The sequence below is a fragment of the Pseudophryne corroboree genome, chromosome 1, assembly GCF_028390025.1.
Source record: "Pseudophryne corroboree isolate aPseCor3 chromosome 1, aPseCor3.hap2, whole genome shotgun sequence".
In the NCBI taxonomy this organism is placed as follows: domain Eukaryota; kingdom Metazoa; phylum Chordata; class Amphibia; order Anura; family Myobatrachidae; genus Pseudophryne; species Pseudophryne corroboree.
The window spans coordinates 309,811,417-309,836,407 of NC_086444.1; the positions used below are offsets into that span (position 1 = coordinate 309,811,417).

Sequence of the window (24,991 nt, forward strand, 5' to 3'; positions counted from 1 at the left end):
ACCAAGCCCTTCTTGGCCAGTCCGGAGTAATGAGGATTGCCTGAACTCTTGTTCTCCTTATGATTTTTAGAACTCTTGGAATGAGTGGAAGTGGAGGAAATGCATACACCGACTGGAACACCCACAGAGTCACTAGGGCGTCCACCGCCACGGCTTGTGGGTACCTCGACCTGGAACAATACCGCCAAAGCTTCTTGTTGAGACGAGAGACAATCAGGTCTATTTGAGGTACACCCCAAAGATCTGTCACCTCCGTGAACACCTCCGGATGGAGTCCCCACTCTCTTGGATGGAGATAGTGTCTGCTGAGGAAGTCTGCTTCCCAGTTGTCTACTCCCAGAATGAAGTTTGCTGACAGCGCCAACGCGTGTTTTCTGCCCAGAGGATGATTCTTGTTACCTCTGACATTGCAGCTCTGCTCTAAGTTCCGCCCTGCCGGTTTATGTAAGCCACTGTCGTTACATTGTCCGACTGCACTTGAATGGCTCGATCTCGCAGAAGATGGGCCGCTTGGAAAGGACCATTGTAGATGGCTCGTAGTTCCCAAATGTTTATTGGTAGGCTGGATTCCAGGCTTGACCACCTTCCTTGGAAGGTTTCCCCCTGAGTGACTGCGCCCCAGTCTTGGAGACTTGCATCCGTGGTTAGAAGGATCCAGTCCTGAATCCCAAACCTGCGGCCCTCCAGAAGGTAAGGTAGTTGTAGCCACCAGAGGAGTGAAATCCTGGCTTTTGGCAGGATGCACTGATGAACCGAATCCCGGGCTGGCTTCAGGACATCCCGGACCATTGTTTGTATCACCAACCATTTTTCCCCCGGAAGACACGCCCTCTGCACTTCTGTGTCGAGGATCATTCCCAGAAAAGACAACCTCCTGGTCGGCTCCAAATATGATTTTGGAAAATTCAGGATCCAACCGTGTTCCCTGAGCAGATGAGTCGTGAGAACAATGTACTGCAACAACCTCTCCCTGGACTATGCCTTTATCAGCAGATCGTCCAGATATGGGATCATGTTCACCCCCTGTTTGCGAAGGAGAACCATCATCTCTGCCATCACCTTGGTGAACACCCTCGGTGTTGTGGAGAGGCCGAATGATAGTGCCTGGAATTGATAGTGACTGTCCAACAGTGCAAATCTGAGATAAGCCTGGTGAGATGGCCAAATCGAAATGTGGAGGTATGCATCCTTGATATCCAAGGATACCAGAAACTCTCCCTCCTTCAGACATTAAATCACTGCTCTGAGAGACTCCATTTTTAATTTGAACACCCTTAGGTAAGGGTTCAACGATTTCAAGTTCAAAATTGGTCTGATTGAACCATCCGGTTTTGGTACAATGAAAAGGATTGAATAATAACCCTTGCTTTGCATATGAAGTGGAACTGGAATCGGTGAGGCGGGAGTTCTTGAAACTCCAGTGTGTACCCCTGGGACACAATATCCTGTACCCAGTGATCCAGGCCGGATGACACCCAGACATGGCTGAAATGTCTGAGTTTCGCGCCCACCAGCCTGTCCTCCAGGCTTTGAGGTCCACCGTCATGATGAGGATTTTGAGGAACCAGAAGCAGATCTCTGGTCCTGGGAGCCTGCGGGTGCAGGCTTTTTGGATTTTGCCCGACCACCTCTAAAGAAAGGTGGTAGAAGGCTTGGGCTTTTTTGTCTTAGCGGTCCGAAAGGACTGCTGCTCAGCTGAAGAAAACTGTTTCTTCATAGGAGTATTAGAGGGAAGGAAAGGTGACTTACGCACGGTTGCCGTGGAAATCCACGCATCCAACGCTTCCCCGAATCGAGCCTGACCTGTGCAGGGTAGGTTCTCCACACTTCTCCTGGATTCTGCATCTGCAGATCATTGGCGTAGCCAGAGTCCCCTGCGAGCTGATACAGACATGGAGGATATCCGTGCAGTCAGCGTACCCAGGTCTTTCATGGATTCCACCATAAACCCCACAGAATCCTGTATGTTACGTAAAAACAATTCAATGTCACTACTATCCATTGCATCCAAATCCTCTAGTAATGTGCCACCACTTTACTATGGCTTTAGAAATCCATGCACAGGCAATAGTGGGCCTTAAGGCCACTCCTGAAGCAGTGTATATGGATTTGGGCGTAGTGTCAATCTTACAATCAGCTGGTTCTTTCAACGCGGTACAACAAGCGACAGGTAAAACCACCTTTTTAGAAGGTCTGGAGACAGATGTGTCAACAATTTGGTGGGTTTTCCCATTTTTTCCTATCTTTCTCAGGGAAGGGAAAAGCAACCAGAACTCTTTTTGGGATCTGGATTTTTAAAATATAGCACTTAATTCTTTAGACGCGGGAAAGGTTAGCGGGGCTTTCTTATCAGTGAAGTAAGCCCCCTCAACCTGCTCAGGTGTAGTGTCATTAATGTTTAACACCTCTAATGGCCTCATCATGAACTGCACCCCCCTTTGCAAGGGATGCCACCCCCCTCAGCACGTCCCCATCACCGTCTGGAGTATCAGAATTGGTATCCGTGTCATCTTCCATAATTTGGACAAGTGTACGTTTCTGTGGGAACATGCTAGGGGATTTTGTAGGAATAGGGACAGAGCCTGACCAAACTGCCCTAGACTTCAACACCTGAGTTTCAGTCTCAGTATTAGCTTCAACAATAGGGATCTGAGACAAAGCATTACAATCCTGTGTACATGGAATGGATCCCTCCTGAGAGGAAACATCTTCTGCAGCATATGACAGAGTCCCTAGACATGGCTATGGGGTATATGCAATTCACGGCGAATCGCGGCAAATTATCGCCGTTTTTAAATTCGACACAATTCGACAGGTGAATTCCGGCAGGTGGCTGCCGGAATTCACCATATTCAGTGCAAAACGGATTCGACAGTCCCGCGGGCGAAAATCGGCCGATTTGGCGGATTTTGCCGCGATTTGAAAAAACGGGAAAAAAACGAAAAAAAAAAAATGGCGTGGGGTCCCCCCTCCAAAGCATAACCAACCTCGGGCTCTTCGAGCTGGTCCTGGTTCTAAAAATGCGGGGGAAAAATTGACAGGGGATCCCCCGTATTTTTAAATCCAGCACCGGGCTCTGCGCCTGGTGCTGGTGCCAAAAATACGGGGGACAAAAAGAGTAGGGGTCCCCCGTATTTTTAACACCAGCATCGGGCTCCACTAGCTGGACAGATAATGCCACAGCCAGGGGTCACTTTTATGCCGTGCCCTGCGGCCGTGGCATTAACTACCCAACTAGTCACCCCTGGCCGGGGTACCCTGGGGGAGTGGGGACCCCTACAATCAAGGGGTCCCCCCCCGCAGCCACCCAAGGGCCAGGGGTGAAGCCCGAGGCTGTCCCCCCCCATCCAATGGGCTGCGGATGGGGGGGCTGATAGCCTTTTGTGATAATAAAAATATATTGTTTTTTCCAGTAGTACTACAAGTCCCAGCAAGCCTCCCCCGCAAGCTGGTACTTGGAGAACTACAAGTACCAGCATGCGGGAGAAAAACGGGCCCGCTGGTACCTGTAGTACTACTGGAAAAAAAATACCCAAATAAAAACAGTACACAGACACCTTGATAGTAAAACTTTATTACACACTACCGACACACACATACTTACCTATGTTGACACGCCGACTGCCACGGTCTCCGACGATCCGAGGGTACCTGTGAAAAAATTATACTCACCTTCCAGCGTCCAGAGGTACATCCACGTCCAGATATAAATCCACGTACTTGTTAAAAAAACAAACCGAACACCCGCTCCATGCCGTACTGAAAGGGGTCCCATGCTTTCACATCAGACCCCTTTCTCCCAAATGCCGGGACATCACGTGACTCCTGTCACTGAAGTCCCTTCAGCCAATCAGGAAGCGCTACTTCCGTGGCGCTCACCTGATTGTCTGTGCGCTGTCTGTGCTGTGACAGCGCATCGCAAAGCCGCTCCATTAGTTTCAATGGTGGGAACTTTGCCGTCAGCGGTGGGGTTACCCGCGGTCAGCCGCTGACCGGCGGGTGACCTCACCGCTAGCCGCTAAGTTCCCACCATTGAATATAATGGACGGGGCTGTGCGATGCGCTGTCCAGCCAATCCGGTGAGCGCAACGAAGTTGCGCTTCCTGATTGGCTTTAGAGACCTTTCTGTGACAACTGTCACTGACAGGTCTCATTCGTGGAAAGGGGTCTCATGTGTCAGCATGGGACCCCTTTCAGTCCGGTGGCCCGTGTGTTCGTTTTCTTTTTTTGCCAAGTACGTGGATGTATCTCTGGACCATGGCTGAGGTGAGTATATTGATCTTTTATTTTCAGGTATCCGTGGATTCTACATGGAGAAGAGGACCGATGTCGGCGTGTGAACTTAGGTAAGTATGTGTGTGTCGACGTATGAAATAAAGTTTTACTGTCACGGTGTGTGTGTCCTGTTTTTATTTGGGTATTTTTTTCCCAGTAGTACTACAGGTACCAGCGGGCCCGTTTTTCTCACGCATGCTGGTACTTGTGGTTCTCCAAGTACCAGCTTGCGGGGGAGGCTTGCTGGGACTTGTAGTACTGCTGGAAAAAACAATATTCTTTTCATTATCACAAAAGGCTATCAGCCCCCCCATCCGCAGCCCATTGGATGGGGGGGGACAGCCTCGGGCTTCACCCCTGGCCCTTGGGTGGCTGGGGGGGGGGACCCCTTGATTGAAGGGGTCCCCACTCCCCCAGGGTACCCCGGCCAGGGGTGACTAGTTGGATATTTAATGCCACGGCCGCAGGGCACGGCATAAAAGTGACCCCCGGCTGTGGCATTATCTGTCCAGCTAGTCGAGCCCGATGCTGGTGTGAAAAATACGGGGGACCCCTGCTCGTTTTGTCCCCCGTATTTTTTGCACCAGCACCATGCGCAGAGCCCGGTGCTGGTTTTAAAAATACGGGGGATCCCCTGTCAATTTTTTCCCCGCATTTTTAGAACCAGGACCAGCTCGAAGAGCCCGAGGCTGGTTATGCTTTGGAGGGGGGACCCCACGCCATTTTTTTTAAGGATTTTACCGTTCCAGCAATAAAAAAAAATAAAAAAAAAATATTTTAAAAAATATATAAATAATATTTGTGCCTCCAAAAAAAAAAAAAAAGTACCTAATCCCTTCTAATATAAATAGATATGCTATTCCTAAAAAAAAAAAACACCAAAAAAAACATGTTTAAATTTTTTTTTTATTGTTTTCACCCTCCAAAGTGTGGCGGATTGAAAATGACGAATTTGCTGTCTAAAAGCACTGCTGTCGAATTTCCAAACTTGAATTGAATATGCTTTTGTCGAATTGCAGCACTTGTATCATTGCAGAAAAGTCGAATTTGCAAAAATTCGAATTTTGAAAGTCCGTTTTTTGGTCGGAAAGCACTGAATTGCATTGGCAAATTTTTTTTTGGGGCGAAAATGACCCGAAATTCGACAATTTCGGGAATTCGACCGCAATTGCATATACCCCTATGTGAGATAGTAAACACACACACACACACACAGAAATGTCAGACACAGTTTTCCCCCCAAGTATGCCAGAGAGACATAGAGATTGGAGCCAACCCACACACCGTGCTTTTTAAAGTAGAATTGATGACACTACCAGCGCTGTCTGTGTACCTTAATAGACTACACAGACTTTACACAGCCTTCCCCTCCCTTCTACAACCCCCTGGTACCGTACAAAATAGCTGGAGTTGACTTGGAGGGATAGCTCTCCCTGTCGGCGTTTCTGCAGGTAGGAAGATGGCGCTGAACGCTGCTGGGTCCGCTCTGAGGAGAAGCTCCGTTCCCTTTCATGGCGCTGCTTCCCGTTCTCCTGTAGTTTAGACTGGCCTGAGGAATTGTGCTGGCAGCGATCCTGGGACCCTGACAGGCTTGTTGGACAGTGTAACAGTGTAGGGTGTAGGCGCTGGCTCAGGGCGCCCCTCACAGCCCCGCACCATGTACCGCTGAGCCCCGGAGTGCAGTTAGTACTGCGCTCCCTACCCTGTTGCCGCCATCTTCACACCGGCTCCCCGCTTGCTAGGGGGGTAGGTGACTAACTTGCCACTGCAGTCTTCTGGCTCTGTAAGGGGGTGACGGCATGCTGCTGGGGTGAGCGATCCCCTGTGGCGACGAACTTTCGATCCCCTCGGGAGCTCAGTGTCCTGTCAGCGGAGATAGTGGCTCAGACCCCGCAGGGCGGACACTACTCCCCGCCCTCCCCCCTTAGTCCCTCGAAGCAGGGAGGCTGTAGCCAGCAGCCTCCCTGTGCCTAAACTCTAAAAAAAAAAAAAAATACAAAAAAAATAAATAAATAAAAGAACTCCTATGGAGCTCCCCTAGCTGTGACCGGCTCCTCTGGACACATTTTTTTTAAACTTAGTCTGATAGGATGGGAATAGAGGGAGGTGCCAGCCCACACTCTCAAACTCTTAAAGTGCCAGTGGCTCCTAGTGGACCCGTCTATACCCCCATGTTACTAATGTGGTCCCCAGAATCCTCTAGGACGTAAGAGAAATTATGATTATTCCCATATGAAGTTTGTAACATCAGTGAACGTCAAGCTCAGGGATATAGTAGACTGTAAACTCACTTGGGTACCTGCAGTCAACATGTTGAATGCAGAAAATATGGGCAGGTCTTTGACTAAATTTCTCACTAATTCTTTTTATTAGGGTTTTAGCTGAAATTACCTAATGTATGGTCAACATGTGTGATATGTTTACTTGATGTGCACAAAACTCTGCATTTGTGATGCAGTTGCTGCTGTGGTTTACACACACTAATGATTTTCCTAAATGAAGAGGAGAGTTGGTGAAGGTGATATGTAACAACAGTTTTCTACAAAATTACATTTTTGTTAATGTATGTAGGTATTCTGACCTAGGGATCATAGTAATAATGTGGAATTTCAATCAACTGCCATATTGAATAGCGCCAGGGAATGAGTACCCAGGACTATTCAGTTAGCAGCATCGTGTCCCGCACTTAAGTTGGGAGATGCAGGTTACTGCGCCTAAAGAATGCCATTTAGTCGTGGTAAAGGTCATTCTCTGACTTAAGTGCCGGGCGCAGGCGGTAAGCCCACATACTGCGGCACTAGTTTTGTTGGATTTCTGCTATCTGCTCAGGAGGTGGTGAGCAGAAATCCTCTAGTCGCGAGTTTACAGCGTGGTTAATGGAATACTTCCAGGCACTCATTCCTCGCACTATTCAATATCACATTTAATTGAATTCTCATCATGTTATTTAAATGTTAGTAGTCCATTTACTAAACTACTTTGGGAAGTGCTATGGCCAATTCTTAAGTCTGTAATAATTTATCTTTAACTCTAAATATCTTGGTTTCTTCTTAACGCAACTTAACACCTTCATCCACTGGTCTCTTCAATTATAGTTGACCAACCTAAATTAGTAGGAGTTACTCACTAAATGGTTTTATTAATTGGAAATTAAGGGTTTTTTAAAGGAGGAAAAGGCATTTTGTTTTTTATCACAACACAATATAACCTTTACTCCTTGTTCTACTTTGTCTTTCAGTGGTATCCTGAAGTGCATCACTTCTGCCAAGGTGTGCCTATCGTGCTGATTGGCTGTAAAACAGATCTGCGCATGGACAAAGAACGCCTGCGCAAACTTAAATCTTCTCAGCTGGAACCAATCACATACTTCCAGGTAATTCAAATAGGGAATCTGGTAACGAATGGTGTATTCCAGACCAGGGGCAGTCCTCCGACCTGGAGAAAGACTTTAAATCATGGGGTAATGTAGCACTTCATAAGGCTCTTCTGGAGCTAATTTGTTGTAATAAATTTTACCAGACAGGTATTCAGAATGTCATGCTCTTGTGTCAGGCGGTATACACTTCAGTTATTACTGTTCACAGACTTGTAGACATCTTAAGTGCTTCCTAGTAATAGGAAAACTATGGCTACCCATGTCTGCCATGTGTATTTTTTTTTTTTCTTCAAAAAAGGAACAAAATAGGGTGATTTTCACTAAATCGTACACACTGGACACAAATTTGGTAGTAAAAAGTTAGTAACTTTGTATTCTTTGGTAATTAAATTTATTTTTGAAACAAAGTACATTAACAGAATGGCTTAATCCTGATGAAAGAGGACAACAATGAAGCTGAATTATTGAACCTTTTTTTTTTCATCAGTGTTTACTAAAGAGGATCAGTTTGTGGGAGTAGTGCACAACAACGGCCATGATAACGTATCGTTGCTAAGTACAGTAGTCCGGAATAGACAAAGTTAAAATGAAGATAGATAAATATCCTGGTCCGTATGGTCTTCACCCAAGGATTCTCATGGAGCTTCACTTGAAATTAGCAAAGCCTTTATATTTGATTTTCTGTGATTCAATTACTTCAGGCTTGGTACCAAAGGACTGGCGTGTAGCAGAGGTAGTCCCAATATCTAAAAAGGGAACTAAAACTTGTTCCGGTAATTATAGACAGCTAAGTTTGACGTCTATAGTCACCAGCGCGGTTTTGTGAGGGATAGGTCTTGTCAGACCTAACTTAATTAGGTTCTATGAAAAAGTGAGCGATAATGTAGGTCAGGGAAAAGCAGTGGATGTGGTCTATTTAGATTTTGCTAAAGCCTTCGACACAGTGCCACACATGAGACTGATTTCCAAACTAAGAGATTTTGGTTTAGGAAACACTATTTGTACTTGGGTAAATAACTGGCTGGATAACAGAGAACAGCGAGTGGTGGTAAATGGGATGTTTTCCATCTGGGCCTCAGTACTCGGTGGAATACCACAAGGGTCTGTACTCAGGCCATTACTGCTTACATATTTATTATCGACCTAGGAGTGGGTCTGGAAATCACAGTGTCTATTTTTGCAGATGATACTAAACTGTGTAAGGTAATTAATTCAGACAAACACGTGGGTGAATGAGGAACATAAAGCATACTGAAAAGCAAAGTGTTTCCGTTCAGGCTTGGTGTTAAATATGAACATCCCAGCATGGTTAGAATCATGTATAAAAATGCTGGTCTGCTCTGGTGCTTTTAATGATGGTTATCTTAGCTGCACAATGGCATCTTAGTGACTTGAAATGAGGGATATTTGGGACACATTTTTGGTAGGTCCTTCATTAACCAAGACAGCTCAACTTGCTCATGCTTCACAAGCACTGGTGTCCATGGTGGAACCTTGAGGGGAAAAACTTCACTAATGTGGTACTTTGGGCGACAGAGCATACTCATGTGCATTCATTCTATAGCATCATATAGTGATGAGAAACACCATACATAGACTAGGGAGAAACAATGAAGACTAAATAAATCCAGATGTGAAAACAAAGATTGGAGTGGCCTTGTTTGTGGGAGCTTACAGTCTAGTGGGAACAGGAGTGCTCACACAAAAGGAGCCAGTGTGACGCTGGAGACTGGGACAGTAGATAGGGTGTATCTGGGGTAGTATAGTAGGCTCGACTAAAGAGGTGTGTGTGTCAAGAGAGTGTTTTAAATATTTGAAGGCTGCGCAAGAACCTACTTGGGTGTGGCTGTTGCGATAGGTGGTTAGCGGCATGGGAGGAGTCTAGCGGGCAAAGTGAGGCACTTTTCAGAGATGAGGCAAGTTGCAGGTCAGAGGCAGAATTAGGAGGGTGTGAAGGCGATATTTTTAGAAAACTGGGAAGTGGTGGTGTTGAGGGGTTTGTAGATGAGAGTGAGTCACTTGATGTAGATTCTGGAGTTGTAGGGATGGGCAGAGTAATGATATATTAGAATGATGTGTTAGTAGTTTTCCACCACTAGACATATATTGGGTAAGAATGGTGCTGCATCCCTCATTTCCACACAATGGTAACCTCCATTCCATTGTGTTCTACAGGCCATGCTATCTTCACATGGCAATCCAATACCCAATTAAGTGACTTTATACTGGCATTTCCATTTTTTTTTACCACGAATGCCATCCTTTTCATAAAAAATTAACAAACATTGTTACCTTTAATCATTATAAATTCTGTGACAAAGGAAATAAAATGACCAAAGGTAATGTGTTAATAATTACAGAACTACTGCAATTATTAAAAGTCTGTATCACATAATCCCGCTGTGTACTAAAGTTAACTAGCAGGGACAGTGTTAACGATATCCACTGTTCCTGCTAGTTAACTTTAGTATCCCCTGGGGAATCTGACACTACATATGCACGCACAGTGTCAGTTTCTGGAGGCTGCAGGAGGGGTATTCGAAGAGCCCACCCCTGCAAATATGTCTCAATTGGCATAAAGCAGTTTATGCCATCTGGGGGATAGATCTCTGAAAATGGGACTTTTTCAGAGTTTAGTACATAGGGGTCAGACTATAGTGCCCACTGATAACAATGGAGATTACGATCTGCACTGGTAACCTTTTGCAAGAGATTTCTGTGAAATCTCCTGCATGAGGCTGTTAGTACATAGCACTGATGCATAGAATTTTGCATAAACTGATGTTTCTGCATAATTTAGTGAAAAACCGCCTTGAGAAGTAAGCCCCTAAGGCACAATGTAATTTACATTTATACAAATTATCTACCTTTGGCTCCCACAAAAATCTACGGACAGGAGTAGTTTTCCCTTATTGGCTAAGGCTTATCCCTGTACAAGTTATTTTATTTTATGTAGTATGGTTTATATCTTTTCAATGTTCTAGAACAGTGCTTCTCAACTCCAGTCTTCAAGTGCAACCATGAACAAGTGTGTTAATGTACTCTGCTGGATCATTACTTGTTCCACCTACTTCCACAGACAGAAATACACTAAACATGACATGGGGGTAAATGTACTAAAGCTTCTAAAACAGAGAATTGGTTACAGTATGTTGCCCATAGCAACCAATCAGATACTATCTATCATTTCTATAGAAAATGATAGACAGCATCTGATTGGTTGCTATGGGCAACATCACCAATTCTCTATTTTAGAAGCTTTAGTAAATTTACCCCTTGATGAAAAAACGTAATGGTTGAGAACTACTGATCTAGAAATAGTTAGAGAAAATCAGTGCCAGACACAAACATTAGACTTAAATCCTGACTCTTATAAAGCATAAATCCTGGATTATGGGAGTTGTAAACAAATAAAGGTAATATTTGTTTATAAGAGTAGTGTCCTATCAATGAGCTATTCTTGTAAACCCATCACAGGAACATATGAACTGTAATGGTAATATGTGTCATGTACGATTCAGAATTTACTCCCCCACCATACCATAGTGTTACTGGTGCATGATTGGCATGGTTTTGGTTCAGATTTGAGAATGTTTCTGATTCATGTAAGCAGTGCAGAGTATGACTGAGTCTATACTAGAGTCAGATGTATGATCACAGTGTATAGTCTTAAGACAGAAGCCATTAGCTGTCATCTGAGACCTGATGTGTGGCTGCCTATGTTTATTATACATTGTGTCTGTGAACATTTGTATTTTTTGCAAATCATTTTTATTGAATACCAACACAATATAATTTATGGCATTGGTTGGTATTTTTTTTTTTTTTGTATAAACCCATAAATCAGAACCAAATCAGTTCAAGAAGGATTTTAAGTGAATGAAGATAAGAGAAATTTTGAAAAACAGGGAGAATGAATAAGGGGGAAAAGAGAAGAGAGAGTCATCTTTTCCAGGCAGTAAGGCATCTTTACCAACCAGTTGTGGTAAGGTAAACTAAAAATAATAATATAATACTAAAATAAGAGCCACTAGCCACACCAATAAAATAAGGCATTCAAGCAGATGACTTTTCTGATAACCTCAACACAAAACTCTCTACACGATGATTTATAGTGTTCAGACTCCTTGGGCCAGCTGAAGAAACCTATGGTAAATAAATGCATAATCAAGTCTAGTATAGACCTTATGGGTTTGGGAGTAAAAGGAGTAGTCCCGTGTGACGGAGTGTTGGATATACCAAACATCAGCTAATTGGTGTTAATGTAAAAGCTTTTTGACCTTGCGATGGAGTTTATCTGAATATTTTGGTGATGGATTAGGAGTCAAAAAACGGTTCTAGTGACCAATTTAAGTCACCCCCAAAGATCACTACACCTTCAGCATGAGTTTGGGCAAGATTAACCACCCTGTCAATGAAAGTTGGTTGGACTGTGTTTGAGGCATATATACTAACAAAGGTAAATGCCTGTGCAGAGATTTTACAGTTAAGAAAGCATGGCCTAGGGCCAACTCGTGATAAAAAAAAAACATCAGTAAGAGAGATGTCAGGCAAACAGAGTAGCTACTCCTAGTGTTTTGCCAACAGGGTTATTGGAAAAATATTGATTTCTGATGAAGCCGCTGAATCCGGAGGGAGGCGGGGAAATGCGTTAAAAACTCACATTACCTGATTCTTTACCACTGTGATCGGAGCTATCTGCCATTGGCCGCAGCACCTGCCATTCAATTGTCTTATCTACGATATCCCAGAGAAGACTGCACACAAAGGTTAGAGCACCAGCAGCCGGGGAGGACGTCTTGCAATAAAGTGCTGTGAGGAGCGGTGAGATTATTCACAATTGAACTGTCTGGTCAGACATTACAAAATATATTGCTTATTATAGCGGATTCCATTTGATGAACTGACTGTCACTTAGCCTCTGTTTTTATCCACGTATATTACGAACAGAGTGATTAACTTCAGCTGTACTAAGGAGACTGCAGTGTAATACATTGTTGTGCTTGCCTTCAAGGGGATACAATTAAGCAAGCTCAGAAGATATTGTTGCTAAACTGAAAACTGCTGGTCAGAAATTCAGTTACAGTGTATGTTTTAATAAGTATATATTATTAAGCTGTAAAAAAACGTCCGGTGGTTATGAATCATTAATACATTCTTATGTTTTAATAAATTGTTTATATCCAATTTCTGTGCGCTGTAATACTAGTTCTTTAGTGGAAAAATACCCACAAGGGAGGTCTCTCTTCCTGAGTGCCTTCTTTAAAATGTGTTTCTTGCATGAAGACAATTCAGACCTGATCGCAGCAGCAAAATTGTTATCTAATAGGCAAAACTATGTGCACTGCAGGGGGCAGATATAACAACGTGCAGAGAAATTTAGATTTGGGTGGGTTATTTTGTATCTGTGCAGTGTAAATACTGGCTGCCTTATTTTTACACTGCAATTTAGATTTCAGTTTAAACACACCCCACACAAATCTAACTCTCTCTGCACATGTTACATTTACCCCACCTGCAGTGCACATGGTTTTGCCCATTAGAGACCATTTTTGCTGCTGCAATCAGGTCTGAATTAGGCCCAGTGTCCGTTCTTTCTGCATTCAATTCCCGCAATGCACGTGACCGCCTCTCAGGAATATTGAGGCCCTTCACATTAACAGATACAACGTTCAAAGTGGCCATGGTTAAATTGTCAATTAAGCTTAGCCTATTACAGCAATAAATTGTAATAACCACAGGGAGTACAAAGAAAATGAGGAGGATAGTGTAGCAAATGTATTAAATACAATAACCTATCGCCCAAACTCTGGCATGAGAAGAAAGAAGTAAAGAAAAGAGAGGGGGGAGGGGGGGGGGTTTCTATAAAACAGCAGGACAAACATAAAATCCAAACAGTGAAAAGCTGGAACAGAAAATTAGCAAAACACCGCTCCTGAGCAGCATAGTGGCACAGGAACCAGTCCCGACCACTGGGCCCAGGACCACTGTATGTGGTGTAGAGGGACAACAGGATAGACAGGCTGAGCATCCTATCTATAAAATTTGAATAACTAAATATGCAGTAAAGTAGCTGCACACATCAGCACATGTGTATTACACATTGAACACATGAAAACCAAACATATGAGGGAAAGAAGCTTAAACTAATATTAAAAAAAACTCAGGCCGTAGCCACACAGCATCGATCTAGAATAAGTCTCGCAAACATCAAACTCCATAAGTAAAAGGGTCCACCCATTCAAGATAGAACTCAATAAAAGAGCATGAGTGGTGGCCAGGACATTCAGGTGACATTTTATGGTGAACAGTGGGCATGAGATCACACACCACAGTCATGTCTCAGTTGGGAACTTAATCGGGCACAACACAGGAAGTCCACCATAATGTCTTAAGATCCTCATTGAATAAGGAAGACCAAGTCCATTTCTGAATGTCCGAGTAGGCTAATCAAATGAAGCGGGTAAAAGAAGATGAAAAATACTCTGTAGCCTGAGATGCTGTGGAGGAAGGTGATGGAGGGTGCTATTGTCTCTGAGATCCAGGAGAAGTTTACACAACTTGAAAAGGGGGTACCTTTTGCGGGTGCCTGTGTGGGCAGAAGACAAGTCTGAAGAGAGTGCCAATCTGGAACTCGAACCTGGGTAATCTCCAAGGCAGAGCAGAAGGGGAGGACATCTTCAGGGGCATGTAGGGTATACATCTTTCGCCCATTTGTAGCTGTGAGACTAAAGTGGTATCACCATCTGTATTTAATGTTGTGAGAACTTAAGGTGTCAGTTTAAGGCTTCAGATGGCATCTAGTTTGCAGAGTATGCCAAGAAAGATCTTGGAATACTTGGAATGGGGTGGTCATCAAACGTCAATCCGTCAGAGCCTCTAACTTTACAGAGTATCTCCTCTTTTTGTGTGAAGTTATGCAAACAACAGATAACATACCGTGGGCATTCTGATTGTAGGCCCCTAGGGTGTAGTGCTCTGTCACAAATGATGGACTCATTGGGGTCCTGGCCAAGGGCTTCGTTAAACAATTTAGTGAGAACATCTTGAAGGCCGTGATTAGGCATAACCTCAGGGGTGCCCCAAACCCTCAGATTATTTCTACGTCCCCTGTTGTCAAGATCTCCCAGGTGGTCCCGGAGGGTCCTGGTTCTCTGCAATTTGCAACTTCACAGTATCAACCAAAGCATGCTGGAAAGCGTCTGTTGCCTCCCCACATTCTTCCAGTGTTGAAATGTGAGATCCCAGGTGCATCAGCTCGGCCTTAAGCATGGAGACCTCAGAGTGTACCACTTCTCGTAGTTTAAACTCCAAAGAAGGTAAAATCCGCCTTAGTAGGAATTTAGTGGGTAAAGATTTGAGAAGGTGGAAGACCTTCTGAATGTCAGAAACGCTCCCCTGGGTTGAGCCTTTCGAGAGTTCCTCCGTCTCAGCATGAGTCTCAGAGGTTGCAGATTGAGCAGGTAATCCAGGGCTAGGAGATGCCCACATGACTGAGCCTCTTTGAGAATGGAGAAAGCGTCTGAGGTCTGTGCAGGGTGGGGCCTCAGAAGTATGAGAGACACCTTTCAACACTTTTCACTTCCGTCGACCCATGAAAAGATAGAACTATGACTGGTCGGTAAATAGATAAAGTGTGGGCAGAGATAAAGTTTGTAGGAGAGCGCACCTAATAGGGCCAGACCTGGATCCAGGAGACACAGAAACGGATCACACACACAGGGCATCCATAACAGAATAGTATGCAGATAGATAGGTCTGCTGTGTGTTGCAGTTTACATGTTATGTGAAATCACTCACAGAGTTTAAAAGTGGTAGTAGCAGTCAGATTATTAGGTAAATTGGTTGGACGCCTTCAGCTGCCAATCCCCATGAAGGCACTAGGAAGCCATTAGATGGGCGAGCCTCTGTGAATAATTTGTTAGGTCTGTTGCGTACTATAGAGTACAATAGCTTAGACCAGTTTCCCAAACTCCACCATTGCAGTCCAGGTTTGAAGTATATCCATAGTGAAGCCCAGATGGTTAAAATAAATTGACGAGGTACTAATTATGTCACATGCCCTCAAGTATGTGTATCCTTAAAACCTGGACTGTAATGGCGGAGTTTGGGAAACTCTGGCGAAGACCTAGAACTACTGGATAATTTGTCAAAGTACATGGTGAGGCAAAAAAGAAAACTCCCAGATTTTAAAGGTTAACAAAAAAAGGCATGGTAAATGCTATTCAAAGTTCTTGTACATAATCTAAAAGTGTATGGGTTATTCAGTTGGTTTTGAATATGTTATCTTTTCTTGGCGTAGAGCAGCCTTCAGTTCATTAATTGTTCTTGGTCAATTTTTGTAGACCTCCTCTTTCAGATGACCCCGTTAGCTGTGTAGATGCCTTTTTTATGATGCTGATGAGGATTGTTTTCTGCCCAGTAACAATTATTTTGCTTGTTAATGTAGTCAGACAAATGAAAGTGAGCTTCATCAAGCAATTGCTGTGATAACGCCGGAGTTGACCCGAGTGATGCTAAACTTCGGAAATAGATTACGGATGTGTAACACAAATGAATGCCACCATCTCCAATTGTAAAGCACAATGGACTATGCAGCGCTATATAAGAAACTGTAAATGAATAAATCTGGATGATATATTCAAAACCAACTGAAAATAAACAGTATTCCATGCACTTCTAGATTATGTACTGACAGTTTGAATAGCATATACCATGCCTTTTGTGTTAAACTTTAAAATCTGGGAGTTTTTGTTTTTTGGTCTCACCCTGTATAATATGTAGATGCAACAACGACCAGAGGGAATTCTACATTTCAGAAGTAAGTCTTGGGGCACGTGAGGTATTTCTTTGAACTCTGCTCATACATAAAAGATTTTTCCTTTCAGTATTTTCTGCATTCAGAATTTTGACAATGAGAACAGGGACACTGCTAGGTCGAAATGTGATTTATTTTCACAGTGTCCATTTCAGAACTTGCTACAGGACAGTAATTTCTACAGCCAACAATTAAAATGCTTAAAATTGCATTTTTAGCATGCCAGCATGCTGTGTTCTACCTACTAATAGCATGGTTCTTTTTGTCTGCATTATGAACACTGGAATCACAACTACATTCCACATCTTTGTATAAAATATGTAAATTTACACTATTTTAGTCTAAAACATCAGATTTCATGAGGGCTGTGATTCAGGTTACCTGAAATCCTAATTGAGAGAAAAGGCTCATGTAATAAACCTTATCTTCTTATGAATAATGAGGGTGTGGGCTGCTGCAACCTCCATGGAGCCTGGGCATAAGAAAAGCAGCCAGCAACTTTCCCTCCACAACCGTTGCATTGTTGGGAATGTGTTAACACGGTAATCAGTAATAACACTGGTGCATCTTCATATAGTGCAGTAAAGGTAAGGTGAGGACCCTGTGGTGTACCAGGGATAGAATAGGGAGATCATTTCATCCACCATTGTAGTATATGTGCCTCACAGTCATTTATCATTGTGATTGTTTATGGTGGAAACCAGGTCTAATAATACCGCTTCAGATCGCAATGCCGAGTCGCACCTGTGATTTGGAAACAGGTCATTCCCGGGTGCGACCTGGCATTGGACCCTTTCGTACTGGCTTCCTGACCCGGTAATATGCCGGGACGGGATGCCGACTGAGGCGGCATCGGCGCTGGGAGATGAGATAATTTCCACGCCACCTATGCTTATACTGTGAACGGGTCCCGGGTCGCATTGACCCAGCAACCCATATACACTGCACCTGACCTGGGAATAACCCTTCTTTATTCCCGGGTTGAAATTCTGGGTCAAGCGACCCGGCAATTCAGGACTGACCCCTTTCACACCGCACAGCAACCCGTGTCGACTTGGCAATATATTGGGTTGATACCGGGTTATTTGTGTGGTGTGAAAGGCGTATAATGGGCCCAGATTGCCACATATGGGGCCCAGGACATTGTGGCTTGGTTATTCAGACACTGGTCTGCCATTTACTTAATCCTGATATTAAACAACTAGAATAATAAACATCTTAACAGCGGCAGTTTGTTAATTATATTTTAGTGGTTTATTTTCTTATAAATATTCTTTAATCTGATTTAGATGATTATCTAATATTGTACTGTACAAGATAATTTGAAAGATCATTTATGTTCCAACATGATCTGCAAATGATTACCTGCTTTTATCCTGCAGGGAGAAGCAACATGCAAAACCATACAAGCTGAGGACTACCTTGAATGTTCAGCCAAGTTTCAGGAAAATGTTGACAATGTTTTTAGAGAAGCCACACTGGTTGCTCTGAATGGGATGAAAAAGGAACAGAGGATGAAAAAGAAAAGCAGGAATTGTCTGCTTCTCTGAGACTTTCTGTATTTGAACTTCTAATCGGATTATTTACTCTGGCACATCATGACACTGCCCGAACTGTGACTTAAAAAGTATCCAGACTATTTTATTGTAAATAGATTTAATTTTAACTACTATTTTCCAATCCGTGTCTCTTATGCTGTTGAGACAATTAGTAAAGTTTTTATGAAAAGAGAATAATGTTGACACCGCATCTGTTTGACTTGCATACTGATGGCCTAGCGAAAGCGTTGAGGAAGTTGGAGATCTATCGGTTAGCCTTGCACATCAACCCCCAACCTGCAGGACTATCTACGTGCAGTTTTTATACTGGATCATGTTTGTCAACCTTTTTTAAGAGAAATTTCATAGATTGCAATGACAGCACCTTGTTAGAGCGCAACCAAAAAGCTAAAGAATAATGGTATAAATCTCCTGACCGGCTGTATCTATCGGCTCCCAACACAAGTTAAGGCTAGTGTTTGTCACCAGGAATGAATGATTTTGCCCAAGTAGAAGAAGCGGAAATCAATACTCATTTCATTTGGCAGCATTGGAAGAAAAATTAATCAAAACCATAAAAAGTGTACATCATCCAACTGTGGAAATAACACAATTACAGCTTGTGCGGACATCGGAAATACTCCTGAGGTTTGACTCTCCTCACAAACATATGTACCAACAGGAGGGTGGGAAGAGTTAATGAAATGTGCCGGAATATGGCAAAGGTCTGCAGCTATCCATTTTCTTTTGGATAAGTGCCTTGGCAGCTGTACCATTTTTTTTTATTAGTAATTTTTTTGGGTATATTTTGCAGTTTAAAAATGTTTGCCTTTGGTCATTAATCCTGTCCCATACTATCAGGTTTCTCTAACCAAGAAGGATTGTGGAAAATGTCTTTAAAACCACCCAGATCCAATACCCATTTTATTACAGAAGGGGATACGGTCGTTAGGTTGACATGTACTAGGTCGAAATGTCGACATGAATTTTTCAATTTTTTTTTTTCATACTTAACGATCCACGTGGACTACGATTGGAATGGTAACCTGTGCCAAGCGGAGCGAGGCACCTTGCCCGAAGCATGCAAGGGGACACGGTGCACTAATTTGGGTTCCCCATCACTTTATGGAGAAAACACCAAAAACAGTAATAAAAAAAAAAACCTGTCGGCCTAATGGCCATGTAGACCTAATGCATGTCGACCGAATGAGTGTCGACATAAGTTGGGTCGACCCATACCCTACAGAAGTGTGTGCAACCATGACTGGTCTTTACACCTCCGGATTCCCTAGGAAGAGGCATGCTCATTCATTAGGGATTACAAAATTAATAAATACCCGTTGTCATATAGAAGGGAGGGGGTACTTATCTACAGATGTATATTACTAAAAGTCAAGGTCTTTTAATATACTCCTATGGTAAAACTCTCCTATGACAATCCCTGGGGACTACAGTGGTTATGCGCTATCCAGAAAACCTGCAGTTATTAAGGCAGTTACATTATAAGATGTTGGGATCACTAAAAAGCAGAAATCACAAGGATGTAAACTTGGTTCAATGACCGAACTTTAAAATGTTCTTAAAGTTTGCTTTGTTGTAAAACACAATGGGATGTTATCCGTATCCCGACAGCCACAATGCCGACGATGAGTATTAGGGCTAGGATGCGGGAGGGGGCAGTTAGGGTGTGGGAGGGGTAGTTTTAGGGTTACAATACTCACCAGAAACCTTCAGCATTCTGACTGTCTGGATTCTGACCGCCAGCATTTCGTATCCAACCCAGAAAAAATAATTACTATACAGAGTACTGACTATGGTGTTAAAAAAATAATAATTATATTTATTGTAAAAGGGCTTTTTTTTTTTTTAAATAATAAAATTGGATATTTAATTTCTAGATTTGTTAAGGAGTATGTCATACATACATGTACAGTGACCTACCTCTGCATTAGGAATACTCTCTACATTCAGAACAGCAGGCAAATCTTTTCTAATGCATAGAAAATGTTCACAGTAAAATACAAAACTTGATAAAAAACCACCATGCATACCCGCACATACACATCCTTTTATTCCAACTGAGCAAAACCAAAGTTTATTTAGTATTTCCTCCAGGTAGGCAGATCCAGTATTGTCTCAGGCCATCATGTTTAATTACCGGGCCTGTGCTGGTTGTTTTCAACTTTCCCTAGTGGATTGTGGCTGTGGGAAGACCAATGAGTGACAGGTAAGGTCACATCCACTGAATGATAAGCTGGTATATGTACAGGAGAAATTTGCGTTCTTGTTTACCTGGCCTTTTTAAAGAGACAAAATGTACAGGATCTGCATCTGTGGTCTATAAAACCGAGGAGATGGACATGTTCTAGCTCTCCTCCACTGTTAAAATACTGCAGTGCCAACTTTTTTAAAATATAAAAAAGAAAAATAATTAAAAAAAAAAGTAACTTAAAATCTGTTTATTACCATAATCAACTAAATGGATTCATATTTTGCTGTCTGTCAGCTGCTATGTTATAGATTACAACCCATGCTTTACATTGTCAGTGTTAGGAAAACTAACTAAAACTTGATTCTCAGTCAGGTTGGTACAGTCTGCAATGGCAAAATTGCTGCTTATAGTTTTCTTGATTAAAATAATTAAGACAGCTGGACAAAAATGTCAGCATGTAATGAACACACTTTTCCATGAGTAAGTAGAGCTATTTTAATATTTATGGAAATACAGTATTGTTTAGTTCGTCATCCTCTACCGCCTCATTCTTATCTTTCAAAGTTAAAACAAGATGCCCAGATTCCCATCTTCTCTTATGAGCATAAGTTATAAGAATGATCATGGTACATTTGCTGCAGAGAATCTCATAACTACATCATATTTTCACAAGTGATTATAGTTCTAAAAAAAAAAAAAAATGTACATTATTGATTTGTTATATAGATCATATATAAACTTTGACCACTTACCTGGCATGGTTGTCACCAATGTGACCAGTCAAAAACAGCAACTGGTAGCTTCTGGAAGATTATCATCTGGCTGCCACCCAATCTCAGTGGGACCTCCAAAACCCACTGCATCCACATACACCTCCCCCCTCCTTCAATATCTGCAGCCAGGCAGTACCACAACCCGGCGGCTGCAGAGAGGAGTACCCAGCAGGGTTGTAAATGAAGCAACCCTAAGCCTTTAAAAAATGTTTTTGAGAAGTTTTAAATAGATGTTCTGAACCTAATACGGTCATAAAAAAAAAATACAATTTCTGAACAAAATCTTAGGCAATAAGTGGTTAAGACTATGTAATATTAATGCCCATCTAAGTTAATTCCTCAAATTGCCTTTTTCCATGCAGAGTTACACTGCTTTTTATGGTTCTCTTTGTAGCTTTACACCTCAGAGTGCATTACACCCATGAATACAAAAGGTGGAGTCAGATTTTCAGGTTTCCTTTATGATATTTGCAAATGACAAGCAATTTCTAATACAAACCAAAAACCTATAAGGGTTTCATAAATTCTACCAATACTCTTCTAAACATGACTAAATGTTCTTTTGCAGCAATACTGCCCTCAAACCCCCCTCCCCCCCCCCCACCACTAGTTTGACATATAGGTCACCAGTACAAAATGCTTACATTTGCTTACATAAACACAGGCAGGTATATGCATATAAAGGTATCTTTCAGACTTTTGTAGAATCCACAAAAAGGCCGTTTTTTTTTTTTTTTTTTGGTGGAGATACCATACGGAGGTGATTGAAAGAAACCGCTATAGGAACATACCCTGCACACTTCAAGTAAGCATACGTGTAAGCATGTCATGTTAGAATAATCCAGATTTTGTGGATTCTACAAAAGTCTGAAAGATACCTTTATATGCATATACCTGCCTGTGTTTATGTAAGCAAAAGTAAGCATTTTGTACTGGTGACCCATCACACATTTCGGGTGGTCCTTGAATATCTCATAAGACACAAAGGAAAAAGGGTCATACAGGTTGAGTATCCCATATCCAAATATTCCGAAATACGGACTTTTTTGAGTGAGAGTGAGATAGTGAAACCTTTGTTTTCTGATGGCTCAATGTACACAAACTTTGTTTAATACACAAAGTTATTAAAAATATTGTATTAAATGTTCTTCAGGCTGTGTGTATAAGGTGTATATGAAACATAAATGAATTGTGTGAATGTAGACACACTTTGTTTAATGCACAAAGTTATAAAAAATATTGACTAAAATGACCTTCAGGCTGTGTGTATAAGGTGTATATGTAACATAAATGCATTCTGTGCTTAGATTTAGGTCCCATCACCATGATATCTCATTATGGTATGCAATTATTCCAAAATACGGAAAAATCCCATATCCAAAATACCTCTGGTCCCAAGCATTTTGGATAAGGGAGACTCAACCTGTATTATAACTCGTATATCTCCCCTACTTCTAATACATGGTTCAAGAGAACCATCACACATTGGGATTTTTCTCTTTTCCTTTATATATCATTATCTGGAGATACGTCTACAAAAGCAAGTTATCCAGTGAAGGGGGTGTTCTTTGGAGAAATTGAAAGAAACCTTTATAGGAGTTGGTTCATGCATTCTAAAGTAAGCAAGAAAGTGAGCATTCTGTGTTTTTTGACCAAGACACTCTCCGGGTGGTCCCATAACACCATATAAAGACACAAAGGAGTGGATAATCGATACCCCATAGTTACGCCATATTTCTCACATTCTGAAAGGAACAACTACACATTGGAGATCTTTGTTTTTTTTCTTCACATGTACCTGTTTATGGAGAAATCCTATTGAGACTGCAATTGAGATCTTTGGGACATTTGAAAACAAACCAGTCTGATATTTTGTGTTTATATACCCATCAAGTGTTTTAGCGCATATGATATAACTTTTTACATTGTGACATTGTTGTTTTTCCGGTCGATAACTCCGGAGTATATCTATATTTGCAGCTGTAACACGTCCAGCGCAGGGAAGTGCCATTTTGTTTTTTGAAGAACTAAACATTGCTAGCATCAAACCATAATCACTGGTCATCTAACAGAGCACAGCTATGTGATCCAGTTGACTCGCACATCGCCTGGCTTGTACATACTGTAAGGAGAAATTCTTCATCCTTCCGGAGGATGTGCTTAAGCTCATGGTATATTTACTTACTGCTAATAAAATGTATGGGTGTAGTATGGCTGACCGGCGGTCTCCTGACCGCCGGCCAGCTTACCGACGCCGGGATCCCGGTGGGGAGGGGCGAGTGCAGCAAGCCCCTTGCGGGCTCGGTGGCGACCTGCGGTCGCCATGGGTTCTATTCCCACTCTGTGGGTGTCGTGGACACCCACGAGTGGAAATAGTCCCTGTTGGTCGGCATTCCGACCATCGGGAAAGTGAGCCTTCGGGCTCGTGGAGCAGGTCATGTGACTGTCGGTCAACTGACCGGCGGTCACATGAATACCACCCAAATGTATATGTAAATTTAAAGGAAATTCCACTGTTAAGCTTTTATGTACACAAAGAATGGGGAGGGTGCCATGTCTACAATCAATATACTATAAGAAGAGAAATGACTGTACACTGCCACCACATGAGCTTATTTTCCCCAGTACTCGGTGTGCAAAGGATAATTGATTCCTTTCCCAAAGTTTCTGGTAACCGGCACACTCACCAAAGGATGTGAATAAGTCCACTGGAGTGAAACACAATCATTGAGTGCCACTGTACACAGGGCACTCCTAGACCCATGTTCCCAGAGATTCTCCTCGGCACCTTCTGGAAATATAGGTATTTCTCAGTGTCTCTCTCTCACCAGTGATTATGAAATGACACTGGGCCTAATTCAGATGGAGATTTTACTGTGTTTTATATCTGTATGAATTTTATTTGTCACAATTAAAATCCTTACTGGATAATTTTAATCTTTTCAATGCTTGGGTGTCTGGACTGCTGCTGACAGGCTTTCCTCTCCTTGCTGAAAGTGCACTTACATGTGCTGAGGGATTATAAAGATACCTTTTGAGGAACGGCACAAGGGGTTAAAAAGTAAGTGCCAGTCTGAAGGGGAAAAGCTGGATACTTCCACAGACGGGGATAATTTGACAGTTTCTGATCGCCCCCGATATTGCTACAGTACTCCGCTATTTCAGCTCTCTTTTATATTTATCTTACACTTCACATGATTAAATTGAGCGCTGGGAGCTTTACCTTCTCTTTTTTGTGAATGTATAGATTGGTGCAGGTACTTTCCTCGTTAGTTCCATGGTGACGGCCGACAACCGACGCACGTGCGCTGTTCAGACCCGAAGGCACGGCTGCAAAAAAAGGTAGCGTGCAATCGGGTCTGACTGACCCCACTGTGCAATGTCTTATGACATCAGTGTGCACAAGTAATTCTAACACAGGCAGTAAAAGGGTCTCTTTTTTTTCGTCTCAACCAGTGGTCCTCACATCCACCGTCATCTATAAACAGACAGTGAGAGCAGAGACAGGGAGAATTAGGCTCTCTGGCCTGTTCTTTCACACTGTGCTCTCCAGCGCCTAACTCATAATACATTCTTGAATCTATCCCCCTATATATATATACAGTACCCTTGGGCAATTAATCACTAAATAGTTGTAAGTGTACTACATATCTGAAATATCTACTCAGGTGTTCCCTGTTTGTATACCTGAGGATAATTGAGCATTGGCACAAACAGCAGGGCAAAAGGGAAAGAAACGTGATCTTTTGGAACAAGGAAGTTCATTTGGTCGTTGACCTTACACATCTGTTAACTTTATAGTGAAATAGCAATGACAGGCAAATGCAGATATTCTGGCTTGTTCTCCCTGCACTGATTTCTCTATACACTTGGGAGTCTAATTGCTTTTTTTTTTTTTTTCATACATGGCTCCTGACAATTGAACACTGTGGAATGGTTAACAGTGATTAGGAAGCAATTATAAAGTATATTTTATACCTAACAAATATACTCAGATGT

The 24,991-nt window shown here is 42.5% G+C and overlaps 1 protein-coding gene across 1 annotated transcript in view; it reads left to right on the forward strand.

Moving 5' to 3' along the window:
- Positions 1 to 21,603, forward strand: part of RHOF (ras homolog family member F, filopodia associated) — a 117,874-nt gene extending 96,271 nt beyond the window's left edge. The window contains exons 4-5 of the mRNA XM_063964480.1: positions 7,514 to 7,648; positions 17,852 to 21,603. Of these exons, the coding sequence (XP_063820550.1) occupies positions 7,514 to 7,648; positions 17,852 to 18,019 (303 nt within the window). The 3' untranslated portion in view covers positions 18,020 to 21,603. The remainder of the gene's footprint in view (positions 1 to 7,513; positions 7,649 to 17,851) is intronic.
- Positions 21,604 to 24,991: the final 3,388 nt, after the last annotated feature.